This window comes from Lepisosteus platostomus, chromosome 4, assembly GCF_059453375.1.
Source record: "Lepisosteus platostomus isolate fLepPlt1 chromosome 4, fLepPlt1.hap1, whole genome shotgun sequence".
Lineage (NCBI taxonomy): Eukaryota > Metazoa > Chordata > Actinopteri > Semionotiformes > Lepisosteidae > Lepisosteus > Lepisosteus platostomus.
In genome coordinates, this window is record NC_142614.1 from 21,525,912 (window position 1) to 21,549,028 (window position 23,117).

Here is a 23,117-nt window from a genome sequence, read left to right on the forward strand (position 1 = left end):
ACGTATAATTTCCAATTGGTACAGAGACAGAGACAGAGAAAACAGCATTCATTCCTAACCTGCCATTCATCCTGAAAACACAGGGAACTGAGTCTCTTATAAAGTCTACTTTAAAGCAGAACAGCACCAAGGGCTTACTGAGCTCAGACATGGTTATTCCAACAGACAAACACAAAACTATTTTTCTTCAAAAGATGGTAAAGTAATCTGCCTTTCTGTATAAGGTATGGTATGCCTGAAATATTGAAAAGAACATAAAACTCTGCTCTCTTTTAGAAATTAACAAATTGAAAGACTAAGGGACAGACTGACAGAAAAATACATTCCCAAGCCAGGCTTGTGTTTCCCACATCTCCTCAAATATCGAGTCCATTCCAAGAGCGCACAAGGCGTACTGTCATGACATCGTTTCTCATTAAAGAGCAGGTCTCAGGAGAAAGAGCTACAGAAGGGCCAAAGTCGACGCTGACCCTGTGTTTCTTCACTTTGATGGACCTTGTTTGAATCAGTAACCTCACTCCAAACTCGCAACACTACAAAAAAAATAAAGATGAGCAGACACACGAGCTCACACACGTGCTCACACGCAGCAGCCCTGGGCACAAGCCAACTGTTGACTCATTCGCCAGGCTTGATCCCGACCGCTTCAGCCACAGAGCTGAGGAGAAGCAGCCAGCGAAAACAGAAACCTTCTTGTCGCCAGTTTTCAGTCTTTTGCTAAAGGTGCAATTTTATTGATGCCGGATGATTTTTGATCTCACAAGGAGAGGACGACCACTTCACTACTCTACTTTCTCAATGCTCCATACCAAAATCTCAAAAAAACTATTCCAATTGGTCATTCAATTATTCCATGTAGAAACTAAACCCCCATGTAAGCTATTCAGTTCAATGGCGCATATTTGATGTGATCAGTTGTTGAAAAAAACCCACCCAACAGCGATGTAGTGTTTTTTTTTTAAAATAACAATTACTTATGTGATTAAAAACTATACATCTCTACTATACTACACACCTTGCTCACATTTACTGAGGTTATTCCAATGTGTCCAACATAAACTGCAGCCTGGATAAGAAAAAATATTCTACGGCAATTACTAAAATAAGCTTACTCTTTTCAAAATACATTTATCATCAGGTTATCAGGACTTCAGTTTCACATCTCACCCAAAGGACAACACATTTCTACAGCAGAGTGGTCCACTGATCCATGGATCCACCAAGCCAGCAGCAACCTGCTTTTCCTCAGGGGTCTCTCACCCTTGTACTGATCAGGCCCAGCCCTCCTTGGCTTCAAGCTCAGATCAGACTAGGATCACCAGTTTGCAATGCTGCTTCCTGCGATTATATACAAAGACCTTTTCACTTTCTTAGCTGTTTTCCTGAAAATTCTGATAAAAAAAGAGTATGCCATTTTAGAAAAACATGAGGTGTGGATTAGTTTGGCTCAATTCCCATGTTATTCTCAAAGTTAAGCCAAGAGCAGGTGCTTGGCAAAGAGAAAAACTGAGGAAGTTTCACCATTTTAAGTTCATACTGTATCTATGCTTCTACTATAAACTTTAATTAAATTAGTTCTTAAGTGTAGATCCTATATATTTGAAGCACAAGCAGGTAAAACATTTCTACGAGCTTAATTCTAGAGAAATCTAATGTTTAATATTTTTACCACAACAAAAATGCACATAAATGAACCAGTGAGATTGTATTTATCTGACCCACTGTAGTTTATATACTAAGGTTTGGGCAAAAACCTGTTGCAGTAATGTCTTTCAATCATTCCTCCAATGTGTCCATTATCCTCTCCTGAAAACTCTTCACTTCTATCAAAGTGTTTAGCCTATCATGCGCACTACGGGAAGCACTCTAGTTAGAGTGGTATTGGTTGAAAGAGATTTGCTGTTAACACAAGGCTTACCACACGTGCCTGGCTCCCTCTTCTGGTAGGAGAACTGTAAGTGCAGCTCCTCCTCTGTCATCTGGCTCATGAAAACCTTCAGCAAGCAGCGGATCATGAACAGTGTATTGTGGGCCTGCCAGATAAAAAGCTGACTGGAAAAGTAAGAAGAAGATGACAGCATTAGACTTACGACGAGCCAAAATGCCTTTTGCACACATTCACATGCAATGAAACAGAAGAAAAAGAGTTAAGAAACTTGAGAGTACTAAGAAGACTACTAACCTAAAATCAAGATCTAAAATTCAACCCAAGTATAAAAGTATAAAATGCAACTATAACATAAAACAATGTTTTATTATACGGCTGATTCTGTGGCATTATATTTTAATGAGATGGGGAGTATGGTATTAACTTGAAAAACGGACATAAATAACAGAAGGATACAAAACAGTATCCAGCTTAAGGAAGTGTTAGAGCACTAGTCAAACACTCATGTAGCTATAACACAAAGGTGTTTAGGTAATTTAATGTTATGATAACTATAAAAAATGTCCTTTGACCCTTCTTTAGTTCTGTCTTTTATGGTATTTGTACAATAAAACATATTAGTTGTCATATACTGGTTAGCAGGCCAAAGAGTCTCATTCAAACATCCGGTTTAGGGGAACAAAATCCCTTGATGCAGCAGTAAGGGGAATGCCCTGTGTTTTTTTTTACAAATTTCAGGAAGGAAGGATGAATTCCAGTTTCTGACCTCACCAACGCACACACACTGATTACAGCCACACAGTCACCTTCCTGGTGTGTTGGTGTCTCCTGTAAAAGGAATCTAAGACAAGCCAATTACAAGGAAAACAAAATCTTTGCATGGAAGGTCACTGACCCACTTCTACCTATGACTTCCACAGTTTCCACTCTGTTCAGAGGTAATAATGAACACCAGCATCGTAGAAGACTGTATTTTAATTGACATTAAACATCAACGACAGACCAGAAAAATTAAAATAAATAATGCGTAATGAATGTAATGCTACAGTATTTAGTTGAATACTGAAGTACCACAAACATGCATCTATACATTATTAGGAACCGCTTTTATACTTAAAGGGTTGTGGGGACCTAACCTGGCAGGAACAGGACACAAGGCAGGTCCCCTCTGCAGTGTAGACATCAGTCCATCACAGAGCACACACACACATTCACTCACACGGCAAACAATTTAGAGACGCCAGCTACCCGGGTCATCATGGCTTTGGAGGAGCCCTGAACATCCAGAGCAAACAACACGGGGAGCACCCCAGCTTGGGATCAAACTCAGGACCCAAGAGCTGCAAGGCGGCAGCACTAAACGCCACACTAACCTAATGCCATGTGGAAAAAACAGTTACACAGGACATGATAAGCACAAAAGTCCACGTGCATCCTTATCTACAAAGGGTTTGGTATCTGTATGCTAAAATAGGATGCAGTTGAAGTTCTTGGAAATCAAGGCCCTCACACACACAAGGGGAAATGTAAACACAAATAAATACAGGGTTTGGCTCTTGACATAGTAATATGGGGCAATAGTATAATGAACTATAAACTCTATTATGAAACAGCTGCAGACAAGGACTGTTAGTGCTGAAAGGCTTTATGACCAACGTATTTTCTATATGATAGGTCTATGTTATTTGTAAGTTTTCTTTCTCTTCTTTTTGCAGGTCTTTGTACTTCCGTTATTTGGACTGCACCACACAAATTCCTAACAACCCAAAGGGTTCGTTTGGCAGTAAAGCTGGCTTTGACAAACAATTAAATACAGCTTTATGTCTGCACAGGAGAGGAAAAAGCTCTGCGCGGCTTGCAGAAAGCCCAGCAGCTCCCCTTGGAAGAAGTGCAACACCTGGCATCCACACCTGTGACCCTCTCCCATTCGCCAGCTGCTGGGGCATCGGTTACTGCCGTGCACGAGTTCGTGCTTCTCTCACTTGTCTTGCACCCTAGGAAAGCAGTGGATTTCACTACAATGTATTATTTAAGCCTTTAATCACACGCTGGCTCCAGGGGGCTCCTGCGTGGTGAGGCATGAGCTGGCGAAGCTGGAGCCAGGGTGTCTGCTTCTGATGCGGCCTCAATTGTTCCAGTCGGCTGCCTCTCAGACCAGGGAGACGCATATCCAGAAATCCTTATGGATGAGCAACAAGCCCACTTCCTTCCCACCGGAAGTCCCCATGCAAGTTCTGAATCATGAGGTCTCTTTAGTTTTCATCAACCGGATTACAAGACAAGCTATGTATAAAGCATTATATAAACACTGGGCACTTTTCTGTGCTATATGCATAATTACTGTATATGTATAGGTAATAGAAACACTTTGGAAATCCACATCAGCAGTAGAGCCTCCATTAGATACTACATAGCTTGGAAATGATAGTTTCCAAAATGTAGACAATTTTTAAAAAGTATCACTGTGTATGAAGTCAGATGGGACAGCAAGTACTTGCACTGTATAACCTATTTTAAATGATACTACATCAGGGATCCAGTCAGGGTAACATGAACTGCACTGTGCAAAGATCAATTATTGTTGTAAATTATTATACTGTTGCATGCCTTCTTGTGTCAGTCCAAGCCAATTTGGCCCTAAGAAGTTACACTCAGAAAAAAAAACAAGCACAAACTGGATTTTCCCTATTCCCTTCTCAAGAGCATCCTTATACTAAAAATTGCATCTTGCTTTTGCTTCTACTGACATGAAAGTAAAAGCATTTACATACTCACACAATCATAAATAAACTATTATTGCATTGTAGTGCAGGTGGGATATTCTTACACTTTAGATAAACAAGGTATTTACTTCTGTAGTTAAATGGTTTTACTTAGGAATTGCACAGGCAGGGATACAGTATCGAAAAGCATCCACTGAGGAGGTACAGACTGTATACGAGAATCACTAATCAAGTATAGAATTTCCTTGCTTTTTTACAGCTCTTATCTGTGTAGTTGTTAATAGTTTACTGCCCTCGGATGTCACAGAATTTGACTGATTTAAAACAAATACATATAAATGGCAAATACGCAGATTAAATGCAGCTTAGCCTGCAACTGGGAGTTAAAAACAAAACTTCCTGCTTTTTATTGCAGGTTAGTGCCACTTCAAGCTTTGACACTGAAGGAAAATAAAGCTGTGACACTCCTAAAAGAAAACAAACCGAGGCAGTTTGCTGGCATCTTACTTTATGCTACTGTAATGCAGTAAAACTCAACTCAAACAGCAAAATATGACGATGCAAACTGAACACAAAAAATCAAACAAACTGCAGCAAACTGAATTTCAGCTTATATATTTGGATGCCCAACATGTTTCCCCCAATGGCGCACAACTAATGTCAGAAATGAGTCCCTCTCTATCTTGCACCGTGGTCAAGAACGAGTGCTTATACTGATGATTCACTCCCATCACAGGACTCGAGGACATGGTAAAATGTTGTTGCGATTTCACCAATAAAGGAGCTTCAGTCTTTAGTGGCCATTCAGCTCAACAGCTTTCAACATCTGTCCTTGGGAGAGAAGGCTGGAGGAAGCAATGGAAGTGCCGAAACAAGAATAGCCAGCCCCCTCAGGAAACACGAAGTGTGCGAATATGCTCGATAGCTTCTGCCTTCAGGCAAAGCAGCACTGCCGGGCACAAACACAATGGGAGTGGCACCATTCTCTCATCATTCTCTGTGGTCGCTTCAAAATCTGTTAAAGTTCTCATCTCCTACTGAAGAACCACATGGACCTTTCGTGTTCACTATGTTTTCACAAATGGCACAAATATTCCGGTTACATGAGCAATGGGATTTAAACCATGCCTTATGGATGATGGCTCTAAAAATAAATAACCACTGTATCTTTATTTAACAACAGCCCTCCAATTACTGTAGCAGAACTTAGCTAACAAGTTCCCTGTTGTCAGGGATGAAAAGAAAGAAAGACATCAGAGCCTGCAGCTTTTTCTTCTTTTCTTTGCTATATACTTACTCTTGACATTCTGTGGATATTTTCAGCTCTTTGGTTCTGTTCAGGAAAATTCTCACAAGGCTCCCAAAGTTTCCTGTCCTTGGATTGTTCTCAACTAAAAGCAAAAAAGCAAGAGGAATGAGGGGAAACATAAACACAAATAAATACAGCATTTGGCTCTTAACAAAATAATATGGGACAATACTATAACGAACTATAAAACTCTGTTATGATAAAGGTTTATGCTGAAAGACCTTCTGACAGCACTGAAATGCATTAGCATTATTTTTCATTTCTCATCTCGTCACCTCCTGAACTAGAGTTATATACTGGGATAAATAAACTTTTTTTTTTATTAAAAAGGTGTGGACATACCCAGGTTCTTGGCAAGTGGGGTGATGGCTTCCTCCAAAATCTTTGCATCCGCACTGCAAGAGAAAAGCAATCCCTCAGGGTTCATTTTATCCACCACCTGAGCAAGACGCCTCCCCGCCAATCAACACAAGATCTTAATGTGATAAAAAAAATTCAAAATAAGTACAACTGTCAAACGTGTAATTTAAACAAATGAGTAAAAGCACATTTGACTTACAGGAAAAAAATTGCAATTAATTAGGATTTGTGTGTTCAGTGAGGCTTTTCAGAAGTACTAATGGAAAAAAAGCCTACTAAAAACTAAAATGTCATGTCATTCAAAATAAGTTTTTTACTTTTTTTAAAAAATAAAAAGGTAACATGTGAGTCCAGTAAGGTAGTAGTTAAGAAGCATCACTGACTATGTGTAAGATAATTACTACAATTAAGCAAAGGTAAAAGAAGCATAACAATAACAGGGTAATCTAATTACAGGATAAACAAAACACTATATATACTACAGGACCAGAAACCAGAAAGGCAATTGTATAATTGCTTTTTATGAACCTTTTTTACAAACCTCCAGTTTTGTGCATGACTGTAAGTAAACACCTAATGTTGCAGAACCAAAAAAAACAACAACTCCCAAAGGAAATCTGCATATTACTGTCTCACAATTCAATTTTCAAAGGGCCATGGATTGCTCCATTAAGTCAGCTGCCTAATGGACAAAGTTTAGGATGGATCTATGTAACTTTTCTATCAACTCTCCTGTTTTCCCAAACAACGGGGACACACCCATTGCTTTGGAAGCAGTCTCTTTTGGCTGTTTTCAACAAGCAATCACACATGAGGACTCGTTATCCAAACCTGCTAGTTAAGGGGAACACAGATGTGAAATAGGCAGTATGATAAATTCCTTAGCCTGAAAGTTTCAGATGCACCTCCATTTTGGTCAACATTCATTTAAGATCAACCAATATTTAAACAAAACTAGTGACCATTTGTGGCAAATATTAATAAACATTTTTGTTAAACCCTGTACATAAACCCTGTATCTTCATTTACAGGTAAGAAGAGCGATATTACAGGTAGTTTAAACATACACGAAGAAATCTGGTAAATAAAGCCCAGATTGAAAACACAGGTAATCACAGTCCAAAGGCCAAATAATAGAAAGACAGAATTCTGCTAGAACCTTCTGCTAGAAGACCTTCATGGTACTGAATCAAAAGCATAATGACTAAGTATCACTAGGACCATAAACCCAGGGTCTTCAACATCAATTTACAATCACTCCCAAATAAATCTGGTGCTTGATTAAAATCCTTGGAGGAAGGGTTGAAACGAAGCAGTAAAAAGAATACAGATGTCAGCGCTTTATTTAGAAGAGACTGAGCATTTCATTTTTCCCCAAATGCTGATTTCAGAACATGAACAAAATGCTGAATGTCAGCAGTAAATGTTCTTGGCATTAACTTTATTCATTGCACTGCCGATACAGAAATCCTTTGAATAAAAGTGAACTATATTTTTAATTTACATAATCAGTAATTAAATGCAACGACTGGATTGCTCACTGCTGTGCATACAATGGGTTTATTAGGTGTTTATAAAACTTCACCGACATGGCACTCAATAAAGAAGCAATATAAGATTTAACTCTTAAAAGCAGCAAGCTGCAGTGACAGCTATGAAATATCATTCTAAAACACTAAATAGAAAACCGCCATCAGTGTTTTATTTAGAACAGACTTAATAACGTTAGTGAAGTGAGGAAATTTCAAATTAGAATTTGCTTGGGGTTTTTTTTTTTATCTGGACCATGAAAAATTCAATTCTTCTTTCATCTTCTTCAAAAGCCCAAACTGCAATGCATCATTAAACATGTGGGAGCGCAGTACACCAATGCCATCTAATGGCCATGTGAAAGAAAGACTGTCCTAATACAGGCCCAAAATTTCATTTCCGAACAGCAGATAACAGTGGACCAGCTCAGATTACCGATGAGGATGTCTTTTATGCGTCATCCTCAAAGGAAATTCCGAAGGAAATCAAAGACACAAGAGCAATTTCAATTCCTGCAGCGGGGTTGCACATCTTAGAAAGAATTCCATGCGCATTTTCGAACCTCTTTATCCAAGACAGGGTTCGCAGGGGAACTGGAACTGGATCTCCGCAAACTAAAGGCCGTAAGGCAGGAAACTGAAGCCCCCAGAGGAAACCCACAAGAACATACAAACTCCACACAGACAGCACCCGCGGTCCAGGATTGAACCCAGTGCCCCAGCCTTGCGAGGCAGCAATCGGAACTGTCCATTGAGCCACCACGACGCCCAAGTAAATGCACATCTTTTTAAATATGAAGGACGATACTATCAGTCACTCTTAACAGCTTTTGAAGAAGCAGATGTGAATTGCCTGCCACAAGGCCACTTCCTTGTACAATTCAAAGAACAAACTTGATGAACCTGTGATAAATACAAAGAGGTCTGAGAAGGGCAATAGAAAATAAGTCGGAAGAAAAAAAACAATGAAAAACAGAAGCATGAAACGTATCAAAAGAGATATAAAATAAGTTTAAAGTTTTGATACAATGCTTTGGAGCTTCCTAAAAAGATATTATTATTTTCTGTATTTTCTTTGGAGGAAATATGCAAAAGGGAAAATTAAGATACCTTCTGTCTTCTCATTTGTGTAAAAGGTGCTATCAATTAAATCCAACTCTAAACAATTGAAATAATACACTTTAAATTACTTTTCCAAGGCTAAAATAAGCATTCGCCCAAATTATTAATTCTATTATTTTATAAGAAATGTGCATAAATGTGGTATATCCAGTATCAAGGTTCCCCAATAAAACTCTGACAAAAAGCACTGTTAAGTGAAGATTATGCGCCCCCTACTGGATTACCTGTTCTAGGTCTGAGGATACACACAGACACTGCTTTGCAATATGCTGTTCCATTGCTTTTTGAGTCTCCTGGTTCTGCAGATAGAAATCTACAGTGTCTTTCAATAAATTGAATTTCACATTGTGTAGATTGATTTATTTAAAATGCAGCCTTCCAAGGGACCTGCAATTCTTTTTCATATGTTATAGAGCAAACTGAAAAATAGTCTTTCTAGCTTGCATTAAAAATGAACTGAAGAAAACTGAACGTAACGAATGTTCAGCTGCTGATCACTGTCTTTGCCTTGGAAATTCCTGCTGTGTCTGAACGTTTCTCATGAAACCTCAATGCATACTCCTTTGCCTGTTCAGAGAAGCAATGTCACAAAACGCACATGACATGCAGTCATTTTGAAGTCAGCATCCTGAAAGGTTTATATCACGCCTGTCAACTGTGTTCAGAGTAAGAAAATAATGGGTTGTAAAGTAGCACAGCAATGGCAGGTTTATGAATATGACCCTTAGTTAAAGGAAGATGAGATGAGCTCACTGATGCACTAAATCCCTACACTGTTTCACAACATATAGGTTTGGGGAATAACCCTCTTTGGGGTGGAAGGGGCATTTCAATGCCAGTCCCAGTGATTCTTGCTCTTTCGGCCTCGTATCTGTCTACACAACTGCCCGGTTGTGCAGCACAGACTAGTCTTTGTAAGAAGATCAAACTATTTTCTGCAGTGGCCTTGTAAGGTTGCAGAGTTTAGCCCTCAGAGCTAAAGTGAATGAAAGGCTCCAAGCTTTATCCATTCACAGTAGCACTCTATGGATTCTAATGTTTTCTTACAACAGTTTCTGCTATGCATTATATATTGTATGCAGAGTAGAAAGTGGGCAAAGCCGAAAGTATCGTAGAATGACAAGTCAGAACAGTGCAGAGCAGTGAAAAGGACTCTGGGTCTGTAATTGGAGGGTTGTGGCCCAAATCCTAGAGGGAACACTACTATACCCTTTTGCAAATTACTTCCCTCTAGGAAAAAGCCTTGCTGCTTAAAAGGGGTTTTTACATTTCATTTTTGTCTTAATTGCCATATGTATCTTGTGTATTCTTTTTTTTATTGTTGTTGTCAATCTGTAAAGCACTTTGAGAAGCCACCTTTAAAGGTGCTACAGTATATAAAATAAAGTTTATTATTATTATATGGTGATAGATAAGATTTATCATTGAAGCAGACAGTCACTTTACCTTTCTTGTCAACACCAGAGATGTTTTTAAAAAAATCACTGACAACGTTTTAGATATAAGATTCAGATTTCTTTCCAGGATCTGTTATATAAACATGACAGAAAAGTCATGTTCTGTTCATGCACTAATGTCTTTCTAAGCAGCACAAAACAGACCCCAAGGCAAAATGAATATGGCAAGTTAAAGAGCACTAATGTGTTTTGGTTTGTGGTTCAAACTGTGCATTCTGGCGTATAGCTGCAGTCGGAACTAGACTAATGAAAAATTATAGCCTATTCAACTTTAAATAAAAGCTACCTTTCCCCAATTATGAGTAAGGTTTGTGGATCTTAATGTAATTTCCTGCATATTCAATGGCTTGATAAAGGACCAAGCAGTATATTACAACCCACCCCACCTACCACCTTCACAACTAATTATCAAGAGAGCACTTGAGGTTTCATGTGCTTGATAACTTAAAAACTACCACAGCTGCCCATTCTATTCAGAAGAAATGTCAGCCAAAAGGGCGATCTGAGAATACATACAGAACGGGACCCATTTCACCCACTACTGACCTGAAGCACCCACAATGATGATGCAAAGCTGCCATTATGCACCAGCAAGACCGTTTTATATTTGTAGTTTGGACTGTAAGTTTTAGTCTGACTTGAGCAAAAAAAAAACTCCCAGTTCATTCTGTAAAAAATGTTAATTTTTTATACCACTGAACTAACATTTTATAACATTTACTATCACCCCCCTGATGATCAGGGGCGGTAGAAGAATCTCTTCATAGTTAAGCCAAGGGTATCCTCTAAATGAGTTCTTCCAAGAAAGAAAAACACTGCTCTCATTAATGCTGGACAAAGCTCTCACCTATTGGTAGGACTGGCAAAGGTGAAGGAGATGAGCTGATTCCAGAAGGGATCATTCTCCGAGATGGGTTCTGTCCCAATCAAGGTCCTAAGGTTCTTGTTCTCTGACAGATCGTTCACGCGGCTCGTGTTTGCTCCCATCTCCTAGTCGTGGGCTTGATGGATCCGTCACAACTTCATTGTCCTCAGTCGTGATCCCTGGAGGGAGGAAAAGAGATCACAGTGTTACCCAGAGATGCAGGCTGGCAAAACCAGCTGTCAATTCCACATCACTTGTAAAATTCTGTTTTGTATCCTTTGTGGGAGCCCTCTGTTTGTTAGACTAATTTCTGATTAGGCTACTTGACATCCCTGTACAAAAAAAACAAAACCTGTGAAAGCAGAATGTGTCCTTTAGCCTGGAGGCTGCAAGTTCACATCCAGGCTATGTCACAAGCCCATCCCGGCTGAGAGCTTTTGGAAGGATGCCAAGGGCTGGCAAGACTAAAGTGAGATGGCAGCAGCGAAGGCGTGAAGCAGATCGCTGGCTGGGCAACTATGAGCTCAGTCATTATCAGCAACACTCCATCAGTTCTCAACCCTTATTAAAGCTCTGGAAAATGCACACTGGGTTGAAATTTGGGGCTTGCTGTGTTGAGCTGGACCTCAGTCTATAACAGCCTAACAAAAATAACAGGATAATCATAAACAATGGATGGTGCCAGGAAAACAGGTTGAAACTTTGTACTGTTCATTTGAAAGAAAGAACTAAAATCAAATCAAATCCCAAATTCAAGCCACCTACTTTGTAAAAACGTTTTAATTGAATTATTTTAGGAATTGTGTCTTTACTGGAATAGTCAATTCATTAAAAAAAAACAAAACATGACTATTAACTGCAATGGGCTGAAGACCCATCCAGGGTGTACCCTGCCGTGCGCTCGTTGCTTGCCGGGTAGGTTTCAGCTTCCCACGACACTGTATGGTTTAAAGCGGTTTGGCAAATAACATGACATGACACGTCTATTAATGTGATTCTAATTTACTCTCTACTGTATGTCACATGCACCTGATTTCACACAACAAACAGAGACACACCAGAGGTGCTTTTGACAGGGAAGAGAACTTGGACAGATTGCCCACCTCCCTTTTTCATGGTCACCAGTGAATGAAACTGCAGTAGGAGCAATTCTGCACGGCAATAATCGAACCCAGGTTCCCCCCAACTCTGAGGAACAGCACTACCCACCACGCTTCACCTATTTTCCATAATTCCATAACTGACCGACAACAAATTCTCAATTATCTTTAATTTATTCAAGTGGGACTGTATATTAAAATTTAATTCAGCCCCCTTTCAAAGAAAGGTATTAAGAAAAGTTAGATTTCACTAGTTCCCAGGAGGCCCCTCATAGGCCATGCGAGTGAACCGCAGCTCACATGACTTTGCAGACAGAGACACGCTGAGACTGGCAGCTGGTGTGCCATCATATCATCTGTCCTAACAGCTATCTAGTTAATTAGTAAGAAAATGCAATATGGTAGCATGAGGGCAATATACTTAAAAAAAATGGTTGCTAATGGCGCAATCGTTTAATTATCAACTGGCTGACAGCGCTTATTTGAGACGCATCAGGGAGGAGTTAAACGAATCTGACAGCCAGACAGAGCTCATCTCTTCCTTACGACAAGAAAGACACACTTGCAGTTAAACGTGTAAGCCGGTTTAGTGAAACATGCCATTAAAATGTAGCTTCAAACTTTAACAGATGTTATGCTTCCACCCAGTGGTTACTTGTTAGAAAACTACTGCTGTAGACTGACTAGAGTGCATGAAGGGCATAAGCTGACTAAAGTTCCATTTCCACTCCAACATAAGCTTTAGGAGTGCAACTGTCAGGTACTTTATATACAATAAACGGAAAACTAAATATTATCAAAGATAACAATGAGATAACAGTTTCCTATTTTCCAGAACAAAATTTCTAAGTTTTAAAGTCTGTATCTCAATTTTCCTTAAGCCAGTGGTTCAGGAGGGATCACCTCCTCTGCTACTTATTTTAGAGAACTGAAGTCATAATGGGCTTATTTCTACATTTTCTGCTGTTTTTACATAACTTGGTTCGAACAAAAACTAAACAACAACAGAGTGCTTTAGAACCAGGGTTGGGAACCACTACTCTGTATGACTGTTTGTCAACGTAGATAAAACTTCCAGGATCAAAAATGAATGTGGATAGATTTCTCAAAGCTGCCAGAGATGGAGTGATGTGGACAAGGCAAATAAACGTAGCTCAACTTACGAAGCCCTGTGCTACGCACATCTGCATCTCATTTCCGCACGGTTAGTCACAAGACCTCTCCCAGTGAGCAATTTTACATTGAAAAAGGTAGGGCTGTATACACAATCCCGGGAGAAGCTACAGTAGATCAGACTACAACTCAGTCAGAACCCACAAACGCAGCAGGATGTAAGCAGGAACTGAGAATCAAAAAGACCGAACTTTAAATTCTAGAAATGGCATTGAAAATCACGAATATCAGATACCAGTGATGAAAAGACTTTGTTTCGATGCATTAGGTTCACTCTGCACTTAACAGCAAGAAACTCAACCTGGACATGCCACTGGAGCTTCCAGGCATCCTGCTGATATCCAGTACAGAAGCCAGAATACATAGCATGAGTTTAAACAGACAGCATGTGAATTTATTAGAAAGTGCAGTGCATATTACAGAAGAGAACACGCATCAAGAAGAACGGAAAGAAAAAGCATACAGTGCAATTCCATGTTGACTGAAGTTACATTTTCAACAACTTAAGCTGGGTATAATTTCACAGTGACTGACTTTATACTGAACAGGTCAGGGTATGGGAGTCTCAAGTATCTTAACATGTTACTCTAGTATTCAGGTTGACACATTAGAAGTAGCAGGTCTTCCTGCCCATTGAGATTTCATCGCCTTGAGTTATTAAACACATGTAACACCAGTCACCATGGAACAGTATGCCTTTTAGCACTTCATCTTGCCTACTGTAGCTCAGAGACGTAGGGCTTGGTCTTCTTTATTGCATTGTCTTTTTTCAGTTCACAATCCTTCTGTGTAAGCATGTTAATTATTTAACCATGCCTGTCTTCAGATTTCACTGAAAAAAAACTTCTTACTTCTTTCAGACTCTCTCTCTTCACACCTCAGTTACAAAGCAACATACTAAAGCATTAAACATAAAAGACTAGAAATCACAACACACTACAAACATCAAAATATCTAGAGCTATTATTTCAAAACCTCTCCTAACGGAACATACAAGAGGATGCAGGATATAAAACCATAAGGTTTAGTTAAGCTCTTTTTATATTATTTTTATTATTTCATAATATTTTTAAGATTAGTCTATGTTATAATTAGTATTATATTAGAACTTTGCATCTTATACACTGCTGGAAAGCCAGTTATGCTATAAAATAGTCTTTTTTTGCTTTTTAATTTTAGTTTTCTTCTGTTTTTATTATGCTTTAGCCCACCCAAACAATTTCAAAAGTAAAAAAAGGCTGCTAAGCCAAAATGTTTGGCAAAATACATTACAATTTCCAACGTTGGAAAAATGTATATATTTTATATTATGATTATCAAGTTATGTTGAGCAATAATTGTGAAATCTTTTTTACACAACCATTACTATTATAATACCTTTGTTTCAAGTAGGTTTTTTTAGCCCTACAATTTCAAATAAACTAATCTCGACTGATTTGACAAACTTGGGAGTTAAGACAAAGAACATAGCACAGATTTTATGTGCAACAATAACAATCTATGTGGCATGGTTTAAAAAACAATTAAATAAAAAATATTTAAAATTTGAGTGGGAAAATATAACAAACATAAAGTAAAAGCATCAATGTTTCTGACATAGGAGTAACGAGTTGATAAAACACCTTGAATGTTTAGAAGTATAATCCTCTATAACAAATAAAAACGTACAGTAATTGTCCTATGGCTGAATGCTTTCCCTTTTTATGTGGCTTCTGTAGCATTTTATACCAAATATATACATAACATTTTTCTATTAAGATTTTCACACTATCCTTTTCTTTATAAGCCAGTAATGAAGAACAGGTTGATACAGCAATCTATACTAGAAACATTCCATGGTAGCTAATGGTGATCATGATTAACTTCTAATGACAGGATGTCATTCAAGGTATATTTTGTGAAGTCAAGTACATTAAAAATAAAAGGTAAACAAAGTACACACCTTTCATTTGATATCTATGGCCAGGAAAAATTCACAAAACCTGTTTTTGGTCACACGTCTGCCAGTAATCCTAGCATTTTTTATCATAGTACTAATTCACATGGAAAAAAAAAGCCTGGTACATCTGCAGGATTAGACCCCTTTAAATTCACCCCTCTCGATACAAAACTATCATCCTCCCTCACTTTAGAACCAACTAAGGTGGTGTCTGTCGTATCCAACAGCACTGCTTTCAAGCCTGGGTGGAGTGTTTGGATTTGGGGTGATTGTAGGTGGAGCTGAGTGTGGGCAGAGTTTCTGTTTTCCAATTTTCAAAAAGAAGAGCAGTTTGTTCAAAATTGGTTTTGCAACTTCTAAGCAGAAGAACACACAGGGCACAGACCCTCTTCTATTCTCTTTTAAGGCCATCTGAGGTTCAGCAATGTGTCATGGAAGCTGACCTGATGAAAGGGGGAAAAACGCTGATCTTCTTGACAGAAGGCTGAGAAATAGGCCAGTCTGGTCTGAAACAGGATGACCCACTATGGCTGTGTCTGAATAAATGCACAGCCTGACAGCAGGGCTGCTTAGATCAGACTAATCCCAGCCATTCTGTTACAGGCTACAAAGGCAGAGAAGAGCAGATTACGACATGACTACAGAGATACAGCACCATAAGGGGGGAAAAAACACACCACGTTTGTCAGGTTGACTCTTTGTGGGGGAAAAAAAGAATACCACTTAACAAAAACTGTTAAAGAAAGATTTCTTTCATGAATATTAATTCAGTTATAAAAACAGCTGCTAGAACAATTTCCTCAGTTCTTTGGTGTGCAACAAGAACCTGCAATTCTCGCCCTAAAAATCGACAATTTCCACTGCTAGCAAAAGGTAAAACATTTTCTAACTTTTGTCTCACCAAATATATTGGGCTATTCATTATATCTAAAGCATGCAGGATACTTGTGTACCTGAAGCATTTCCCCAAGAGGAAATGTTTTCTCCCAACATAGCTTTCTAAGTATTTGACCATTGAGAATTTGAAATTCACTTCCGGCCAAAAGTGGTAGGAATTACCAGCTGGGCTACAACCTGATAAATACTCATAAATCTTTATGCATAAGTTAGTTTCACAAAAATTTCTCCTGCTTCCACTCCAGCTGAAAGATCAGTCTATCCTTTTAGGAGCACATCATTCAATTCGACCTGCAGTGCAGCTAAGAAATTAGGTTCTATAATAATCACCTCAGACCAGCATGGAAACTCCAGAATTTCAGTATAATACTATTTTTGGTTATTCTGCAGTCAGTACCCTTTATGTTTTATTAATGCCCTACTTACTGCAGTGCAGTATAGGCAAGGCTGCATACAGTATTATGTGGTAAATGTTGAAAGAGAAGCACACTTCTATGTGTACAACAGTATGAATTCCATTCGCAGTCAGGAGAAGGCAGAACGACCTTTGGCCTTGAGTGGCAAGGTGTTGTCACCCCTAGGCACACATGAAATATGTTGCAAAGGAACAAGTAATAGGTTTATTCCATGCTGAAAAAAAGAAGAAAGACAACACAACGTTTCGGCCATGGAGCCTTCTTCATATGTTGTTGTTTTTAAGATGTATCCATTAAGATTTTTCATGGCTCTTTGCCTGCCTTGTTTAATTAGGCACAAAGTGTTAAAACGATAGACTTGTGTGAAACATGTTAGCCACAGAGACTCACAGAGGCACAGGGCTGTAAGAGTGGGGAGAAGCAGGGCAGTTACACAGAAAAGGAAAAAGTGGGAAAACACTCTAACCTGTTAAGTTCATTTTCTTCATTGATTAATCAAAGTAAATCATTATTTCACAAGGTTAGAGTTTGAGGCTTGTCAATGGAAAGGTGAGGGTTCAAATCCCAGGTGAGAACTGCTGTTTTGCTCTTGAACTTGGAACAGTAAAAGACCCAACTGTCTGAACGGGTGTAAATGTAATTCAATTTGGATAAATGTGAGCCAAATATGTGAAAATACAAGTACTTTCTTTGCTTGGAGCTATAACACAGCATAGACTAAATGTGACTTTCTTCCAATTATTGTTGAAAGTCACAAGTAGTCCAACAAGGTCATGTAGAAAAAATATTTTATTTTAAAAATATTCGTTAAATAAAAGAAAATTTACAATGCACCAATTTCAAAGTATTTCAAATGTAATAGTGACAACCTAAACTATAATCTCTCCACAATCCATGAATTAAAAACAATTTTAAACTGTTAAACATTAAAATTGTGAGTTGGAGGCCTGGCCACAGGATTTACAGGAATGTTTTAGTCAATATTTTTACTGTACAGAATATTTAATTGTTTAGGTTATTGTTAATTTTCTGAATATAATGAAGTAACACAATTAACACATAAGTATTGTTAATTAGACAGCAGTAACTGAATAATCAGCCAGTGAAATGCCTGCTGAAAACACTGAAGTTATCATCCCTGCTGCACTAGTTCTCAGGGATGACAAGACATGCATAGTGAGAAATGTATGGCTGTTGGCTTTTAGGTGCAAAGCTGACGTGTGCATGTGAAAAAGGCCCGACTCTAACCTCACTACAATGCCACAGCTCGATGAAGATGGAGGAGACAACGCACAGTCAAGTATCCCCACCATCGGTGCAAATCTTTGAACACAACACTCAAGATTCAGCACACAAATCAAAACCTTGTCTCAGAATACCAGCTGCTCCCCATCACGCATCCTAAAAAAATTCTGAAATCTAAAAAACATTGTTATATTTACACGACTGATACTGTAATAAAACAAATGCTTGTTTGTTGCTGTTTAGACAGGTGCAGATAGATAGACTTACAGTAGGGGTCCATTAGAGCAAAACCCAAATAAGATGCTCTTTTCAGCTTCAGCTTTGAAAAAGGACTCGGTCAACTTGCTATGGCACCAATTGCATGTGGCAAAAAAAGGTCAATGTAGAGGCATATTACTACAGAACATGAAAGAGTTATAAATAATAAACATACTTTTTTACTATCAGTGACTTTTGAAATAAGAATCCAGAATCCAATGATCAATGGTCTTACAGCTCTTGTCAGGACACTGGGATATGCAATGAGAGTAGATAACACTGTGAGTAGAGTTTATGTAGGATTAAAAAAACGATTACTTCTGAAGGCACTATGTAAACTAAAAGTAAATATGGTGGGACTTGGGACATTTCCTGACTTCCTAGCTACATTTCACACTGTGCCAGGGATATAATTGTGTCTGTAATTGTCTATAATTGTCTGTTCTCAAATCTCAGCCCACATCCACAGGCATAAAAAAACTCATTTATGAAGCACTTTCTGGTCTTTTGAAAAACAAAAAATTACTAATGTTTCCAAACAAAAAAAAAAACATTTTTTTAAACTGCCAACAGGGATCCTTAAATCTTCCAACATCCTTGTGCTGTTTAATTAAACGGGGAAGTAAACAGAGCAGCAAATGTTTTATTCATGTAGCTAACAGCAAACCCAAAAGTAGACTTTAAACCTGTTAGCCCCGAAAAACAAACAGAAAAGTTGACAGAGCAGGCTGGCAAAGTCTAATGCATGAAGGAAATCCACATACTGTTTTGCCACTGACAGAAGACACAAAAGCTAAAACACATCCAAAAATATTTGGGAATATTCCACAAAGCCTGAGCAGCCACAGACCACATTTAAAGTCAGGTTTCAAGTCTGCACAGAAGTCAGCATTTTGAAATACCTATCACAATTCTACTGCTATTATACTTGAGCTGCAACACTCAAATGTTGAGGTCTTAAACTCTTGAATTGCCCAATATCAAGTTAGGATAAAGGATTTAGAAGAGAACAAATTCTGGAGGAGCAGATGTACAAATGAAATATATATATATAGTTTTAAAACAGCTTCAGAGATTCGGCAGACTACTTTGCTTACTTGGTATGTGTTTAATTGCTTGTTGACTGAATCACTCTGCCTCCGCAGGTACCTCTCTGGCTCTTTCTAGAAATATGAGACTCCAGATCAATCTTTAAGTCTCCTGCAATGAAAGTAAAGGCTTCTTGAATAGTTTATAATTATTGCTTTTGCTTATCCAACAGCACAGCAGCTTTTAAAAACCAATGATTGCTTTTGCAAGCATTATGAGTACTTAAGCCATAATCCCAGGACAGACTGCCTTTTCTCTCGGTAGGTTTGGATATGGAGGCAAGTAATGTCTCTGGGTGCAGTCAACCTCTAGTCAAGGACATGACCTGTGTGTTAAAGCATTGATACATAAACCAATGCTCTGTGGCACTGTATTTAATTATATTTGTACTAATAACCGTAAAAATATCAAGTGCTTAATGATGCTAAGTTCAATAGACGATAATGGAAGTCTGCTAGAACTCAATGGATCAAATCCGGGTTAAACTGTATATTGCTGACTATTATGTGAAATCCTCAGAGGGTAGCACAAACTCCTGTCTAGAATGGATAAGTTGCACTTGGTTGGGATATCCTCAGCTCACCAGCAAATGTCCAGTAATGAGGCACCAGAGCGCTTGCTGTACCTTCCGATAAAAAAAGCTCTGCGACCTGTGCCTTCCTGCTCACGGTGAAAACACAAGCAAGCTGGTGGCTTGACAGTACAGTCAATTTTGAATGAATGCTTGAGAATTCATTAATTTCCAATGAATTCTCAAGCATTATAGTCAAATAGCACATCCAAATGAAGTTTGTTAATATTGCTGCCTACATCACTCTGCCACCACCTATCTGCAAGATTTCATCTTCTTTTATTCCCTCCCTCTTTGTTCATCTCCTGCTGGTCCTCTAGTTCGACTGTCTACATTCTCTTGCATTGCTGTGGTCATTTGACATACCATTGTTACTTTCTGCCACTTGGATATGATATAGAATTTATATGTATGTATATGATACAGAAGGTTGTGTAAGATTTTGTAATATCCTTGTAACAAGGACCATATTCTTGAGATTCTGTAACATACTTAGACTCCAACAACATCTTGTATGCATCCTGTAAAAGGGTAGCATTGCTGTTGTTTCATTTGCTTTAGAATGTATATTTACAAACTATTAATCTTCCTAGTATTGTAATCATTTTTAAAACTTGTTTTATTTTAAATTCTATTAACATATTTTTGTTTATACCACGCTACATTGTGCAATCTTCCATTTGTATTTTTAGTTTTGTTTGATTTTTGTGATGTAAGTATTCTTAAAGAATTAACATTCATCTCCATCTTGATTTTTCAGACAATTTAACACAAGGAAGTTTACCAAGCGCAAGAAGACATTCTGCCCTTCTAAGTTATTGGGCTGCTAACTGCTAATTGACCCAGGATCTCATTCATTCTTTTTTTTTAAATGAACAATATAGCTCCATACTGTCACAAACCTTTGTGCAAACAAAGCTTGCTGTCTTCAATTCCAAATGCACCTACCCTTTACATTAGTTTAGAGTGGTTTGAGCTACACTGAATATTCTGTGGATGTTGACTCTACCCCGCACTGACAGGAGTTAAGTGTCACATTACCTGTCCATAACCTTTCCTGACAGCACCATTTTAAATGGCTGTTGGTTCCTACACAGCCTGATATATAAAGATCATACGGTCGTACGATTACCGCTAAAGAAATACTAATTCCATGGCCATTTTCTAAACCGTGACCGTCACTGACTGAGGGCGTGAACTTTCAGTTTCTGTTCAGACCAGTACAACACAGCAAAGTAAGAGCACTGCGAGTTTATCTTTATTGTTGATTGAAATGGCGCTGATAATGCTATGTCATGTCCCACGAATCGATCACAGTAAATAATATTAAATGTCTGCTGCAATTTAATAAGCAAGCTATTACAAAAAGGATTTCTCAAATTATCCCAGATCCTGTATCCACCCGTGGCCATTGGTTTCTTCTCAAAATACAATGTCGTTTGTGTTGATGCGCAACGCAAACAACACATACATACTCTGCGAAGAATATAACTGAAATGTAAGGAGATAGGCAAAGTATGCAATTTATATAATGTCGAGAAGCTTTACTATAACGTACTATAAATAATAGAAGCAATAAGTATTTGTGATTCTACTTAATTTCTTGATCTGTTTTAAAAATCTCACAGGCATAACCTCTTGAAATACCTAGATATGAAATAAATAGAAAATACATATGTGCATATAAATACATCTCTTTAAAGAACTTAAATATTAACCATACCTGTTAAAAAATCAATTGCTTTGATCGAAAAGACACCTTTTCCTTCCAATTGTTCGTGTCCCAGATGCTGTGCAATCCACAGGAAGCTTCAATCGAAAGGTTGTCCCTGTTTATAATTAACCCAAAATTAAATATTGCCAGTATCTCCCACTTTTCTGTTTTATTCCACCATATTTCCACGTCGCCACTGACTATTACGTCGGAATGAGGTTCAGAGGTTAACAGGATGCATCCCGGATATGAAAACGTGCATTCTGGGACTTGCAGGTTTAAGCGGATTATTGCCTTCTATTTAGAAACACTGAGCTGTAAAAGACTATAAAAATAATTACGTATTTATTTAGACAGTTTCATTTTACTAAATATTTATAAATCTGTTAGGCACTACGTACAGTATGAATACTTCTTCATAAGTATTTTGTTGCTAAACAGAAATCCTGTATGGCCATATTGTCTTAAATTTCCATTCCATCTCAACTCTTAACCTCGGCTCACTATTGACCCAAACATACCAATTTAACAACTTCTTCAAGCTTTTCAGGTGCTAATGTTTTAAAGACAGCTAGAATATCAAGCATGCACACTGGCTTTCTTAACTGCTCTTTTTAACTAAACAGTAGAAGCAGGAGATTTGCTGCTTGGCATATATAATTACACCTTGATAATACCACGAGTCTAGGTCTCGATTCTTGCTTTATAAGACACTATGATGCCATCTATTGGATTTCTGAAGCACAACAGGACATTTTCAGAAACAGAGCCTGTACACATGAATTACTATACACATCACAATCCATCAAAACAAAGTAAATTCTTGAAAACTTTTTAACTTGAACTTCAATTAAAAATATTTTTCTTTATATGCATACAGTATGCATTAGTCACAATCACTCCAAGGGGACCTGTAGCTCAAGCCTGATTATTTTACTAACACAGGTTTCACTTTGTTATACCTCTGACACATCAATACAATAGTTAACAATTATTACATTTAGAAATTCTCTAGGAAACAAAAAAATAAACTATTCGTGAATTAAGACGTCCTGGCCAAATTTCCCATTGGCCTTTACCAATCATGGTCCCCTAATAATCCCCATTTATGAATTGGTTTCATTACTCTGTTTTCCTCCCCACTGATAGCTGGTTTGTGGTGAGCATTCTGGCGCACTATGGCTGCCATCGCATCATCCAGGTGGGGCTGCACATTGGTGGTGGTGGAGGGGAGTCCCCATTACCCGTAAAGCGCTTTGAGTGGAGTGTCCAGAAAAGCACTATAACAAGTGTAAGCAATTATTATTATTACTAGTTTAATAGTCATTAAAAACCCAGGCCATTCATCCAGTGCTTGTCCTTTTAACCACATGTTTAAGTGGAATCGAGCAAATTGTTGATTTCAAAAGACACCAGATTTTCCACTGCTACAAGGGAGTGCCGCATATAACATTATAAATCA

At 38.2% G+C, this 23,117-nt stretch overlaps 1 protein-coding gene across 3 annotated transcripts in view; it reads right to left on the reverse strand.

The window, feature by feature from the left end:
- The window catches only part of dym (dymeclin), a 149,069-nt gene extending 126,650 nt beyond the window's left edge, over positions 1–22,419 (reverse strand). The window contains exons 1-6 of one of the 3 annotated variants that reach the window (XM_088629001.1): positions 21,665–22,419; positions 19,379–19,481; positions 11,236–11,432; positions 6,263–6,315; positions 5,909–6,002; positions 1,919–2,052 (exon numbers count right to left, since the gene is read on the reverse strand). In XM_088629001.1, the coding sequence (XP_088485127.1) occupies positions 1,919–2,052; positions 5,909–6,002; positions 6,263–6,315; positions 11,236–11,375 (421 nt within the window). In that variant the 5' untranslated portion in view covers positions 11,376–11,432; positions 19,379–19,481; positions 21,665–22,419. Of the gene's footprint in view, positions 1–1,918; positions 2,053–5,908; positions 6,003–6,262; positions 6,316–11,235; positions 11,433–19,369; positions 19,482–21,664 lie in introns of all 3 variants that reach the window. The other 2 variants (XM_088629004.1, XM_088629003.1) reach the window with 2 other exon arrangements.
- Between the last annotated feature and the right edge of the window lie 698 nt (positions 22,420–23,117).